This window comes from Trachemys scripta, chromosome 4 (assembly GCF_013100865.1).
Source record: "Trachemys scripta elegans isolate TJP31775 chromosome 4, CAS_Tse_1.0, whole genome shotgun sequence".
Lineage (NCBI taxonomy): Eukaryota > Metazoa > Chordata > Testudines > Emydidae > Trachemys > Trachemys scripta.
In genome coordinates, this window is record NC_048301.1 from 45,927,917 (window position 1) to 45,943,496 (window position 15,580).

Sequence of the window (15,580 nt, forward strand, 5' to 3'; positions counted from 1 at the left end):
CAGGAAAAGAGGCGGTTTTGACTCTTTGCAGGGGGCCACCAGGCCTGTTGCCAGGGAAACCCCCCAGTTAATAAAGTTTGTGTTCTGCAACCGCTTGTCTGCCTTCCGAGTGGATTGGTCCCGTATAATGTTGGACCAATGGGTCCTCAACACTATCACCAAGGGCTACATGTTGCAGTTCACCTCACCCACCCACCCCCCCACCACCACTACCCTCCGCCCCGGGTGAGCCTCGGGAACCCAGAGCATGCTCACCTCCTAGATCAGGAGGTGGCATGCCTCCTCCGTCTGGGGGCGGTGGAAAGGGTACCAGTAGAATTCCAGGGCAAGGGCTTCTACTCCCGGTATTTCCTGATCCCGAAGGCGAGAGGGTGGCTCTGACCCATCCTAGACCTACAGGATCTCAACAGTTTTATGGTTTTATGGTTTGCTACAGGTTCTGGATGGTATCCCTGGCCTCTATCATTCCCTCCCTGGACCCGGGGGATTGGTTCGTGGCCCTGGACCTCCAGGACACACATTTCCATATCCATATATTCGAGGGACACGGGCACTTCCTCAGATTCCTGGTCGGGGGGACCATTCATGGTCCTCCCGTTTGGCCTTTCCATGGACCCCAGGGTTTTTACCAAATGCATGGCAGTGGTAGCAGCCTACCTCTGGAGGAAAGGGGTGCAGATTTTCCCATACCTGGATGATTGGCTTCTCAAGGGCAACTCCTGGACCCAGGTGCAGGCCCAGTGGGACTTCTCCTGTCCACATGGGCAGATCTCGGCCTAGTGGTGAACGAGACCAAGTCTACGTTAGTTCCGGTTCATTAGAGGCCACAGCCTCTCTTCCCTGAAACAGGTTCAAGACCCTCAAAGGTCTCATTGCCTCGGTCACGGCCTTCCCTGTGACAACGGCGAGGGTGTGCCTTCAGATCCTCGGCCACATGGCGGCATGCACATACGTGGTTTGCCATGCCAGGCTCAGAATAAGGCCCCTCCAGCTCTGGCTAGCCTCCCAGTATTCCCAGGCCCGGGATGGGCTGGACAAGGTTGTCACAATACCATCCCAAGTAGTTGCTGCCCTGCAATGGTCATCCCTCCCGCGCAACATGCTGCAAGGGGTCCCCTTCCAAGAAACCTCCCCCTCACTAGACCTGGTGTCGGATGCTTCAGACCTGGGCTGGGGAGCCCATATAGGGAACATTCAAACCCAAGGGAGTTGGTCGGCCTCAGAATTGTCCCTACATATAAACGTCAGGGAGCTCAGGGCAATATGGTTGGCATGCGTAGCTTTCAGCGTGCACTTTCATGGGAAGGTGGTCAGAGTCCTCTCAGACAATACGGCGGCGATATATTACATCAACAGACAGGGAGGAACCCGCTCCTCAGCCCTATGCCTGGAAGCCCTGAGCCTATGGGAGTTCTGTATAGCCCACGATATCTCACTATGAGCCTTCCACCTACCCGGCGTCTGCAATGTGCGAGTTGATCACCTCAGCAGGGTTTTTTCCCACCGGTATGAGTAGTCACTCCATTGGGAGGAGGACTTGCAACTCTTCCGAGAGTGGGGAGTTCCCTGGGTTGACCTTTTTGCAACCGACCAGAACCGACGCTGCCCCCAGTTCCGCTCCAGGGGAGGGGCGGGAAGGGGGGCGATCTCGGACGCCTTCCTCCTTCAGTGGTCGGGCCAACTTTTCTATGCTTTCCCACCTTTCCCCCTGATAGGCAAAGTCCTGCAAAAAGTAAAAGCAGATAGGACGCAGGTCATCCTCATAGCCCCGGATTGGGCCCGTCAACACTGGTACGGGACCCTCCCGCAACTCTAAGCGGCTCCCCTGCGGAGGCTGCCACTTCGCCCAGATAGCCTCTCCCAGGAAGGGGGATGCCTCCTCCACCCCAACCTGGCCGTGCTTCACCTGACAGCATGGTTGCTCCGTGGTTAGATGAGGAGCAGGGGAGGTATTCGGAGAACGTCAAACGAGTTCTATTGGAAAGCAGAAAGCTGTCCACATGGGGGACGTACCTGGCCAAATGGTCCAGGTTCTCTAGGTGGGTGGGGGAAGCGGGGACCTGCTCCAACTCATCCTCGATTACCTCCTGTCACTTAGGACCCAAGGGCTAGCTCCTGCCTCCATCAGGGTGCATTTGGCAGCCATGTCGGCCTTCCACTCGCCGGTATAGGACCACTCGGTCTTTTCCCACAATGTGACCTCCCGCTTTCTAAAGGGCCTGGATTGTTCATTCCCGTATGCTAGGCCCCCCGTTCTGCAATGGGATCTAAACCTAGTGTTCTCCCGCCTCACGGGTCCTCCCTTTGAACCCTTGGCCACGTGTTCCTGGTCTCACCTGTCATGTAAGGTGTGACGGTACCTCCCATAAGGCTTTATGGGAGTATGACATAACTGGAATATGTTTTGTGGTGCCTGTGCCATGTAACATATCTCTGTAAAAGTTATGGTCTACTATATCTATTCATCCTATTTGTACACTTACATCATTTTTCTACTTGAGGTTAAGAATATGGGTTGTATACTTGCTTGGTTTCTAAGTAAGTTTTGTGAGGCATTTGGTCAGCTTCTTTAGGAAGGAATTCACAAGGATAAGTACCCAATCAGGAAGCACTTGGGGAGCAATGCATCTTGGAATGCTCCAATCCACATAAGAAGTCTTCCTGGAGACATACAAGATACCATGTGGACAATGGCTTCTGCCTGTAAAGACATGTATGGACATGTGACTTGCCCAGGTGACTCCAGAGCTCCATCTTGGACCTGGACTTGGCATAGGAGTGAGGAGGGGAGTCTCCACCCACAAGAAAAAGCCTATTTAAACCCGTGGGAGACCCCTCCATTTTGTCTTCAGCTGGCTAAAGAGAGAGCCACCCCACCCCCCAGGATACTTGGAAGAAACTGGAACAAAGGGGTGTGAGTGATTGCTGGACCCTGGCTAAAAGGAGATTAGTCTGTAAAAGGGAGCATTCTGGAACTGGTGAGGATCTCCTCTGTATTCAGTGTTTGATTAGACATAGATTTGCGCATTTTGTTTTATTTTGCTTGGTGTCTTACTTTGTTCTGTCTGTTACTACTTGGAACCACTTAAATCCTACTTTCTGTATTTAATAAAATCACTTTTTACTTATAAATTAACTCAGAGTATGTAATAATACCTGGGGGAGCAAACAACTGTGCATATCTCTCTATCACCACTAGATGGGTGGTGAAGCACTGGAATGGGTTACCTAGGGAGATGGTGGAATCTTCTTCCTTAGAGGTTTTTAAGGTCAGGCTTGACAAAGCCCTGGCTGGGATGATTTAGTTGGGAATTGGTCCTGCTTTGAGCAGGGGGTTGGACTAGATGACCTCCTGAGGTCCCTTCCAACCCTGCTATTCTATGATTCTATCAGCGTTATAGAGGGCGAACAATTTATGAGTTTACCCTGCATAAGCTTTATACAGGGTAAAACGGATTTATTTGGGTTTAGACCCCATTGGGAGTTGGGCATCTGAGTGCTAAAGACAAGCACACTTTTGTGAGCTGTTTTCAGGTAAACCTGCAGCTTTGGGGCGAGTAATTCAGACCCTGGGTCTTTGTTGGAGCAGACGGGAGTGTCTGGCTCAGCAAGACAGGGTGCTGGAGTCCTGAGCTGGGAGGGAAAACAGGGATAGTAGTAGTCTTGGCACATCAGGTGGCAGCTCTCAGGGGGGTTTCTGTGATCCAACCCATCACAGAAGGTAGCATTCCTTGTCGCTATCACGTCAGCCCGACGTGTCTCAGAGCTTAGGGCCTTGACCTCAGAACCCCCGTATACGGTCTTCCACAAGGATAAGGTCCAGCTTCTCCCACACCCTGCTTTTCTCCCGAAGGTGGTCTCTGCCTTCCATATGAATTAGGACATTTTCCTACCGGTACTCTGTCCTAAGCCCCATTCCTCCAACGAGGAACGCCACCTACACATGCTAGATGTGCGTAGGGCGCTGGCCTTCTACCTGGACCGAACCAGGCCGTTCCGGAAATCCTCATAGCTGTGCGTCGGCCGAACGTATTAGGTGACGACCAATTTCCACGCAGCGCCTTTCCCGCTGGATCACCTCGTGCATGTGCACGTGTTATGACCTAGCAGGGGTTCCCCCTATCGTTAAGGCGCATTCTACGACAGCTCAGGCCTCGTCGACCGCCTATGTAGCTCACGTCCCTATCCAGGACATATGTAGAACTGCCACGTGGTCCTCTGTCCACACATTTTCTTCGCATTATGTGATGATCTCCCAAGCACGGGATGACGCCAGGTTTGGTAGGGCAGTACTGCGTCTCAGAAACCCTTAAACGCCTACCCACCTCCATCAGATATAGCTTGGAGTCACCTACTGTGGAATACACATGAGCAATCACTCCAAAGAAGAAAGGACAGTTACCTGTTCCGTAACTGGCGTTCTTCGAGATGTGTTGCTCAGGTGTATTCCACATCCCGCCTTCCTTCTCCTCTGTCGGAGTTGTCTGGCAAGAAGGAACCGAGGGTGGGGGGAGTGCACAGCTCCCCTTATAGCGCGATATAGGGGTCGCAGCGGTGCTCCCCCCGTACGGGTACTGCTAAGGGGAAAACTTCTGGCACCGATGCCCGTGGCGAGCACGCACACCTACTGTGGAATACACCTGAGCAACACAGCTCGAAGAATGCCAGTTACGGAACAGGTAACTGTCCTTTTTGTGGAGAAACAAGCCAGATGTAGACTGGTACATCAATAATGTCTTGGCTTCCACATAGTCAAGGATTTGGACTCCCAGAGTGAGTTATTTTCTTGTTGGGAGAGGAATGAATGGCTACAGATACAGGAAGCTATATTTCTAGACTAACATATTGACAAGTACAATATGTACACCATTGAACAGGAATGTAGATGACAAAAGCAAATTGCTTGCTTATAACTCAGACGTAGAAACTCATTCAGAACTCCAGCCAAGAAGCTATGTCCAAGTATAGCCAGCAGTTTATCTATAAACACTGTGAAGATGCTGCTGTGTCTCTTTTAACCACACTGAAAGTCTCAGCATGAAAGATGCTCATTGGCCATCTGTACCACTGCAGCTAAAGGTTATGTACCACTCAATAATATCTTGAGCTTGGAGTGACTTCAAAGCCTTCCAAAAAATACCTGTTGCTGACACCAGTGGTCAGAAATGGGTTCAGCTGAACCAGTGCTGAATGTATCGTGTAGGTAAAGGGTAATTACTTAGTTTATTTAGTGCTGTTTTGGAAACTGTAGCTGAAACCTATTCTGAGCACAAGAAATGGGGGGGGGGGGGCGCGGGGACAGGGAAACAGCCCAGAAAGTAACTTTAGGAAAATGCATATTGAGGATGTGGATGTACTCTGATGGACCATCCTGGAAACTGTGACTCAGTCCGATCAAAGAAAATCTGGTAATAGGGTAGAGTATCAGCCACACATGCAAGCCCTAGGTCTATTTGAAGAGAAATGATTGAGAAAGAGTATTACATAGTTTGAGCAATATCTCATGGACCTATCACCCCTTACTTCCTCTGTGACAGTGTACATTGGTATAATATCTTAATACTACCCTCTGAGACAACATTTTGCTAATATATAGGCCAATCAAAATGACACAGATGGTGATATAAAATCTTTGGGGTAGTAAATAATAATGACAAAACAAGTTGTTCTAGAGTGGTCTAAATTGCCTGGTTAAATAATCACAAACCAAGAAAATGCATATTAATACAACCAAATGCAAAGTAGTACATCTGGGAACAAAGAACTTAGGTTATACCTAAAGGATGGGAGACAGTCTTGGAAAGTAGCGACTCAAAGGACTTGGGCATCATCATAGATAAGCAGCTCAGCATGAGCTCTCAGTGCAATGCTGTGGCAAAAAAGGCTAATGTGATCCTGGCATGTATAAAATGGGGAACATCACGTAGAAGTAGGGAAGCGATCTTGCCTCCATACATAGCATTAGTAAGAATACATTGTATCCTGTTCTGATGTCCACCCTTCAAGAGGATACGAAAATACTGGTGAGAGTTCAAAGGAGAGTCACAGTAGTTGCAAAACCAGCCATACAGTGTGAGGCTTAAGGAACTCAATATATTTAGTTTATCGAAGAGATGGTTAAGATGTGGCTTGGTCACTGTGTATAAGTGCTTACGCATGGAAAAATATATCTGATAGCGAGAGGGCTTTTCAACCTTGCTAACAAAGGCACAACAAGATCCAAGAGCTGGACGTTAAAGCTAGACAAATTCAGCTCTGAAATAAGTTGCAGTTTCCTGGCTGTGAGGGAACTTGAATATTGGAACAGCTTACCAGGTTGGTGGTAGACTCACCATGGCTTGGAGTCTTGAAGACGAGATTAGAATTTTTTTTTTATCAGATATGCTTTAATTGAGTTTCTTGGATAAATTGTATTGCCTGTGTGTGTGCAGGGGGTTGGGCTGGGTGGTCATGATGCTCCCTTCTGGCCTTAAAATCTGTGACTGGGTACCCCTGTTCATCCCGTTTTTTCCTGGGCAGTGGGGAGAACAGGATTGCCTGCAGCATGCTCTTAGCACTTGCAACTCTGCATTAAAGCAATAACCATAATTAAATCTCATGCCCCAAGGCTTCAGTTAATCGCCTGCAGAGGTCAGGAAGATTCTTAAATTCAATAATCTGGACATTCAGGATGTCCAAACAATTTCCAAGTTCCTCCACCCCACTGTCTGTCTCACATAATATTAATAAATTTCTTAATGGGTAGTCATGCAGGTTTTTAAAGATACTTCCAGCAGCCTGGATTTGATTTCAAATTCAGTAAGCCAGTTGTCAAGCTTTGTTTTTTTGTTTGTCAAGGTACTGTGGAGATCACCCAGGCACATAAGTAGAGAATCTGTACTCTGCTTATTGTACTCTCAACCACTTCTGCATTATTGTTTAGCAGATCAGCAGAGATTATTTCATCAGGAATAAAAGAGAGTTCTGTTTTAGTCTTAACCTCTTCAGCATCTCCTGCTGATTTTAAATTTTCTTTCGCAAATGTCTGCCTTCTTTCAGTCAAATGCAAAAAGGTGGCAGAATCTATAGCCACTTACAAACAAAAGTGCAAAACTAAATAGTTTGAGAGACAATAGAACAGAAATAACTGCTTATATCTGCTCATTTGTATCCCTCTGACTGGCTCATAAGAGTCATCCACAAGATCTCTTGATTCTGATGCAGATAAAAAAGAAAATTAACTGAAAGTTTGCAATCAGAACCTTTTCTTGTGCTTCATCAAAGTGTGCAACTTCACCCATTCTTCCCAGTCACATTTGAAGATATGAAAAATTCAAAATGCAGCATCTGTGGCGGTAAGAAGCTGGCCCAGGGTGCAGCTTCTTCTCAGAGCATCTGCTGTTTTACTTATGCCACATGAAATGCCTAACCCCTTGTTTTATTGTGCACCATAATTTCCTTGTCATATTGTTTCCAAAAAGCCATTGTGACAACCGTAATTATTTTACTACTTTTTTCTTTTGCAATGCAGTTCTTTTCTGTCTTGAATATTTTGGTATTCAGAAAGTTACAGCTATCCTGAATTCCCCTTCCTCTTAATTCTCTACCTGTGCTTCCTTACCCACTAACTCATAACTTTCATTTTTAAGTCTGCCTTTTTGACGTTTGTAAGGTATAACATTCCAGCAAGGGGCCATAGAACAGGACTGATGACCTCATGGGATCTCCTGGAAATCCAAGATGCTGTCTCTAAGCATCTTTTACAACTGGGGTCCCTGTTATAACCTCGGCCTTCATGCCCTTGGAGATTTTTTCAAATATTCCAGCATTTCGTCTTTTCGAACGGAGTTCGGATAGCACAGATTCATCACCCCATACAGTAATCAGATGCAGTACTTCCCGTTCGGTCCATGCTGGAGTTCTTTTGCGATTCTGGGACTCCATGGTCACCTGTGCTGATCAGCTCGCCACGCTGGCCAAACAGGAAATGAAATTCAAAAGTTCGCGGGGCTTTTCCTGTCTACCTGGTCAGTGCATCTGAGTTGAGAGTGCCGTCCAGAGCGGTCATAATGGAGCACTCTGGGATAGCTCCTGGAGGCCAGTACCATCTAATTGCCTCCACACTACCCCAAATTCGACCCAGTAGGATCGATTTCAGCGCTAATCCCCTCATCGGGGAGGAGTCCCAAAATCGATTTTAAGAGCCCTTTAAGTCGACAAAAATGGCTTTGTCGTGTGGACGGGTGCAGGGTTAAATCGATCTAACACTGCTAAATTCGACCTAAACTCATAGTGTAGATCAGGGCTAAGAAAACTGAAGAGTGACAAAGTTAAAAGGATTTAATATGCAATGTAAGGAAAAGATATAAGAATTATTAACAGACTTGGACAGACTCAAGTGCTCGTTAGAAAAAAATGCAGCCTCAGAAATCCAAGAAACTCTGGTGATCTAGAAAATAATTTGAAGTGATGGTAATGAAACAGAAATTGAGGAAGGGAACCTAGATAAACAAGATTATTTAGAAGAAGCTAACCAAGTAAGATCTCTTGATTCCCAGGCAGGATGATGAGCAGTTGATCATATTGCTGCAGTGTATAGATATTTGAAGTTTATTAAAAATGTGTCAGAATCCTCTAAAATAAATCCTTTAAAATAAAATTCCTCTAAAGGAAATTTCACATACAGCTGTCTTACAGGTACAGCAAGGGGAAGGTGGGAGGAAGATGGAACAAAATGCTACTCACCACCCTTTTGCCTGGCAAAGTGTGGTAAGATGGAGAGTGGAGGAGAAAGCAGAAGTAAAATTTTAAATAAATTAGAATGCTAAGCATATGTCATTATGGTAGTTAAGTCCTTATTAACATAAGCTAAATCATGTATTAGTTATAACATCCAGTGCAAGTCACAGTGATACTGTAAAGTAATGACCAAGAAAATTCAAGTGTGGTCAGGTCAATAGGAAAAAGTTACCTCAGACTGTTGACTATAAAGCCAAAAGCTTATAGTGATCCTAGATAGCAGAAAACAGAAGCGGCATTTCATCAAATTCAGTTAGATGGCCAAGATTGTCAAAAACACAGATTAGATACCATTCCCAAGTTTCCTGATGTTGACAGTAATCCTGATGGAACTGATGATCAAATGAAAATTAACACGCATTAAGATTATGTAATCCTTGCTTTTATAATTTAAATTATTTTTGCATTATTCTAAAACTACAAGTTTATAAACATCTTTATTATGAAAATTATTGCTAATTTATGGATAATGTAAAGACAACTGAGTGATCCTAAAGTTCTCTAGCGTAGATCTCCCCTCCGGTCTATGGTGTTATGATGTCCCCCCTTAATCTAGAGATGGGAGGGATATGCAAGGAACATAAGCTATCTCTGGATTTAGGCCTGTGAGTGACTTTGACCAAATGTATAACAAAGGTTACATAACATAAGAATGGCCCTACTGAGTCAGACCAAAGGTCCATCTAGCCCCGTATCCTGTCCTCCAACAGTGGCCGGTGCCCAGGTGCCCCAGAGGGAATGAACAGAACAGGTAATCATCAAGTGATCCATCCTCTTTCGCTCATTCCCAGCTTCTGTCAAACAGAGGCTAGGGACACCATTCCTGCCAATCCTGGCCAATAGCCATTGATGGACCTATCCTCCATGAACTTATCTAGTTCTTTTTTGAACCCTGTTAGGGTCTTGGCCTTCACAACATTCTTTGGCAAGGAGTTCCACAGGTTGACTGTGCTTTGTGTGAAGAAACACTTCCTTTTATTTGTTTTAAACCTGCTGCCTATTAATTTCTTTTGGTGACCCCTAGTTCTTGTTTTATGAGAAGTAATAAACAACACTTCCTTATCTACTTTCTCTACACAAGTCATGATTTTATAGACCTCAATCATATCTCCCCTTAGCCATCTCTTTTCCAAGCTGAAAAGTCCCATTCTTATTAATCTCTCCTCATATGGAAGTCATTCCATACCCCTAATTTTTGTTGCCCTTTTCTGAACCTTTTCCAGTATTCAAGATGTGGGCATACCGTGGATTTATATAGCGGCAACATGATACTTTCTGTCTTATTATCTATCCCTTTCTTAATTATTCCCAGCATTCTGTTCCCTTTTTTGATTGCCGCTGCACATTGAGTGGATGTTTTTAGAGAACTATCCACAGTGACTCCAAGAGCTTTCTTGAGTGATAACAGCTAATTTAGACCCCTTCATTTTATATGTATAGTTGGGATTATGCTTTCCAATGTGCATTACTTTGCATTTATCAGCATTAAATTTCATCTGCCATTTTGTTGCCCAGTCACCCAGTTTTGAGAAATCCTTTTGTAGCTCTTTGCAGTCTGCCTGGGTCTTAACTCTTTAGTAATTTTGTATCATCTGCAAATTTTGCCAGTTCACTGTTTACCCCTTTTTCCAGATCATTTATGAATATGTTGAATAGGACTGGTCCCAGAACAGACCCCTGGGGGACACCATTATTTACCTCTCTCCATTCTGAAAGCTGACCTATCTTTGTTTCCTATCTTTTAACCAATTACCAATCCATGAGACCACCTTCCCTCTTATCCCTTAGCAGCTTACTTTTGCATAAGAGCCTTTGGTGAAAGACTTTATCAAAGGCTTTCTGAAAATCTAAGTACACTATATCCACTGGATCCCCTTGGTCCACACGCTTGTTGATCCCCTCAAAGATCTAGTAGATTGGTGAGGCATGATTTTCCTTTACTAAAACCTGACTCTTGACTCTTCCTCAACAAATTATGTTCATCTGTATGTCTGACAATATTGTTCTTTATTATAGTTTCAACCAGTTTGCCCAGTACTGAAGTCAGGCTTACAGGCCTGTAATTGCCAGGATCACCTCTGGAGCCCTTTTTAAAAATTGGCATCACATTAGCTATCCTCCAGTCATCTGGTACAGAAGCTGATTTAAATGATAAGTTACAGACTACAGTTAGTAGTTCTGCAATTTCACATTTGAGTTGCTTCAGAACTCTTGGGTGAATACCATCTGCTCCTGATGACTTATTGCTGTTTAATTTATCAGTTTGTTCCAAAACCACCTCTAATGATACCTCAATCTGGGACAGTTCCTTAGATCTGTCACCTAAAAAGAATGGCTCAGGTTTGGAAATCTCCCTCACCTCCTCAACCATGAAGACCGATTCAAAGAATTCATTTAGTTTCTCCACAATGGCCTTATCGTCCTTGAGTGCTCCTTTAGCACCTTGATCATCCAGTGGCCCCACTGGTTGTGTAGCAGGCTTCTTGCTTCTGATGTACTTACAAAAAAAAAATTGCTATTACTTTGAGTCTTTGGCTAACTGTTCCTCAAATTCTTTTTTGGCCTTCCTAATTGTATTTTTACACTTCATTTGCCTGTGTTTATGCTCCTTTCTATTTTCCTCACTAGGATTTAACTTCCACTTTTTAAAGGTTAGCATTGCTAAGAGATGCTTAAAGGAGTTTTTTTGTACATAGGCAAAGGGTTATTAGGATAAAGGCTATATAGTTGTCCTAGTCACTACCCCACTTCTTAAACTATTTCCCCAGTGTCCGAATTAACTCACTGGCATGAGAATGTGTGGAAATGAGTGAATGCATACCCTTGAATAAGTTGTGAATTATATTTTAAACAATCAAGACATTTGAATCTGGGGCCTAAAGTGAAAGCTTACCTAACAGTTTCTTATCCCATGACAACTTCTTGGGTGCTGATTTCAAGAGACCTCTATTTGCAGTTAGTAATGATTTGGGTTACAATCCGTACATCCTGCCTGGAAATCTTCGATGTAACCCCAAAACAGAGGTGTCAAGTCATTAGTCCCTGATGATCTATAACATCCTGGAACTGCTAATTGAACAAGAGTATCCATTCGGGCAGAGTAGAGGAATCATTGATCCCTAGAAAAGATGCTTACCATTTGGAAAAAGGGAGGGGGGGACTTTCTCTCACACCAACAAGATACCTGAGCTATGTCCTGCTCTATTCCCTGGACTGGCCACCCAGGGAGGAGAAGTGAAGAGCACTGAAACAACTAAGCCAAGTTTGAGGTATAACTGAGAGAGGTAAAGATCACAGTTATTGTTTATATAGGGAGGGAAATATATTTAATATAATCCTTGTGAACAGCAAAGTTTAATGGGAGACAGGTAGCCTATCAAGGAGGCTACAAGGAAATTATTTTGAGTTGTACTTCTTTAAAATCAAGACAAAATAACAGCTGTTACTTTCAGCAGACTTTGAGTCATTTAATCAAGTTAAAGTAAAGGGATTCTCTCATCTACCTTTCTGTAAAACCTTAAGGAGGACTGTTTTTCTTTAACTTAGTATTATTTCATTACTAATTGGCGAACCAGATAAGTCAAACCATTGACTTATAAATTGTATTCCAACTGTAATATCAGTTTGACCATTGTAATGCATTTCTTGTAAATTGTCAGGAGAACCAACTTCACCTAGCTAATGGCATATTTCGCTTAAAGTAATATTTGTTCTATAACTTTCTGCTTAATCTTTTAATGTATAAAAGACATTCTGAAATGATTTATTTCCTAAATCTTCAACATTAAACAACTATGAAGGAGAAAAAAGTAAAATCCTTAAGTCATGTTTGAGCTCATTCTGTATTTTAGTAACTTAAACTACAGCCCTCTTACTTCTATATAGTTCATTCATGAATCACTTAAAATGATTTTCTGGGTGATCTGAGATTCAGGGATAATATGGTTTAGAGTGTTGGGTTTAATTTAGGATGCAGAAAGTTTATATTGTTGAGTAAGAATTCCTTTGCATGCTTTTTCCTTTATATTATCTATAAATGTTTTTCTTCAGTGCAGTTTATGCTCTCTGTAAATGGTTGTCTACAGTTGCATTTGTTTTAATAACACTGTGCTTTTTGTGCATGTCTAGCTTAGGTTTGGGGAGGGAGGGGTATGTTAGAATTAAAAATGAAATTAACTCTTAAATTTCTTAAGCCTGTGTCTGCAGTTAATGGTTTAAGGAACAGTAAAATGTATAAGAAGGGAAATAGCCTAACACAATTCTCTGTCTCAATCCTTCCCATACCAGCAGATGTCGCCTAGGGTACAAGTAAGGTTCTGCTGTCCTTGTGTATCCTGGGCAACTGTTTGCATCTCCTCTGTTATAAAGTCCCTTAAGTTTTTTCCTCACTGAGTATTTTTCAATAAAGAGATTCTAACATGATCTGCTTCAACACATGCCACTTTAACTATGTAAAAGATTTGGAAAACATCCTTTATACCTGAGTGTCCTAAATAAAAAAAATACTTATTCATTATGTTGTACTTTTTTCTTTATAGTCAACTTAGTTTTTTTTTTTTTAAATACATTTCTCCCCTGCCTCTCAATACCCCATCTTACGTTTTTACCTGTTCTCTCTCTCTCTCGTCTCTCAGTATCCCAGAGTTCCCTTTGAAACTTTGTCTGCTCAGCACCATTTGGTTCCCTCCACTCTCTCCCTCTTCTGGTAGTCTTCCCCATTTGCTACTCTAGGTCCTGCTTTTTTTCTTCTTCTTTTTTTTCTTGCTCCCCTCCCCCTCCCCCCCCCCCCCGAGCCCTTTATCTTTTCTTACTAGTTTAAAGCTTTCCTTGTTCGCCCTCCTGTCCTGGTACTCTGAAGACTGGCCTCCCACCTGTTCATATAAAGTCTGTTCAATCCATGCCACCACCTCTCCAACAGAAGGAAAATGAATGTTCTGTAAATCTGAATCTTTTCACTCTTCATCTACCAATTTACTTGCATGATCCTGTTGCTTACTGCTTCATTCATTTTTGGTATCGACAGAATCTATAAGAAGGCACAGCTATTGTCATCTGCTTCAGTTCTCAGCTAGGGAGAATTAGCCAACCTGAACATAAATCTTAGGTTTTTTTCCCCTTGATGTGCAGCCCATGGGTCTTTTCTCCCTCTCCTAGGAAATCAAGTGACTCTATTTATGTCTCTGATCATAAAGTAATTCATGTTAAGTTGAAGATCTGGAAGTGTAAAGCAAAGGGACTCATTCCACAATCTAATTCTCATTCTCACTCCTCCTAATCTCTTTCTAAATCTGTAATACTATTGATAAGACGTTTGTCCATTCAGTATGTCATAGCTTGAAATCATGGACAGTCATAAAGTAATAATTACCGCTCATTTCTCTTTTTTACAGTTTCCAAATAAAACAGTTGCACATGTTGCCTGCAATATGCTTAACATGCTGATTCATTATGTATATAGGCTTCAAATATACCAAGCTGATTCACCTTTAAAAATTATTCAAGTGAGTAATTACAAAATATTTTAAACAATTTGCAGTTTTCTAGGGATTTTAGGAAACCATATAATTGAAATTGAAGTAACTAATTTAAGATTGTGATGTGAATGTTTTTATAGATGTTAAGTATAAAGTGTGCTTTTAGTCAAATTAAGTTTGCTGCCTGCATGGATGCACTAGGTAGGTGGAGGAAGGCCTCTGTGGCATCTATTGCCTCCTTGCACACCTGCATGAAGCAGATATAATTTAGTCCCTAGAGTTCATTAGAGCAATAAAAATTGTTTTTACAAACAACAATCTAACTGGATGCTACAGTTTGTCATAATTTTAGAAGAATTTAGCCAAAGGTCTGTCACCGGGCAAATGTGATACAATACCATATTTAAGTTTAAAAGAACTGTAACTTTTAAAGAAAACTATTTATTTATTGTCCACAGATCCTGATAGCAACTGTTACTCATCTTCTACCCAATACAGAAGCTTCTTCTTATGAACAGGACAAAAGGGTAATTAGACATTAATCATGCTTTTTTTTATATGCTACTGTTATATAACTATGGAACTGCCAGTCATGGCTCTATGATTATGGTTGACTTTTGCCTTAAGGCTGGGATTCAGACTCTTTGTATGTAAAATATAGTATATTCTCCCCGAAATTACAGCATTTATTCTTTGAGAATAGAATGAGTTTTCTCAGAATTTACAAGTACAGTAACTGCTCACTTAAAGTCGTCCCCATTAACGTTGTTTCGTTGTTACATTGCTGACCAGTTAGGGAACGTGCTTGTTTAAAGTTGCGCAATGCTTCCTTATAACTTTGTTTGGCAGCCGCCTGCTTTGTCCACAGAAAGAGCAGCCCATTGGAGCTAGCTGGTGGGAGCTTGGAACCAGGGTGGACCGGCAGCCCCGCTATCAGCTCCCCACTCCCCTAAGTTCCCTGCCCAGCAGGCTATCAATTGCTGGCAGTTCAGCTGTCCCTCCCCCCACTGCCATGTGCTGCTCCTGCCCTCTGCCTTGGAGCTGCTCCCGGGAGCCTCCTGCTTGCTGTGTGGGGGGGAGGGAGGATAAGGGGGCTAATGTCAGGGTGTCCCCCTGCTCCTGCCCCTTCCCCCCTCCCCCCCCTCTTACCCCATCTCCATAGAGTAGGGTTACCATATTTAGTACCTCCGAAAGGAGGACACTTTAAAGGGGCCCCAGCCCCGCCCCCAGCTCCGCCCCCTCCCCAAAGTCTCCGCCCCCTCCCCTGCTTCCCGCGAACATTTGAGTCGCGGGAAGCCTGAAGCAGGTAAGGGGGGTGTGGGGGGAGA

General features: G+C 43.6%; 1 protein-coding gene across 1 annotated transcript in view; it reads left to right on the top strand.

The window, feature by feature from the left end:
* RALGAPA1 (Ral GTPase activating protein catalytic subunit alpha 1) overlaps positions 1 to 15,580 on the top strand; it is a gene marked incomplete in the record, with an annotated part of 246,933 nt that overhangs the window by 151,656 nt on the left and 79,697 nt on the right. Inside the window, 2 exon segments of the mRNA XM_034768622.1 lie at positions 14,169 to 14,279; positions 14,711 to 14,779. Coding sequence (XP_034624513.1) covers positions 14,169 to 14,279; positions 14,711 to 14,779 — 180 coding nt within the window.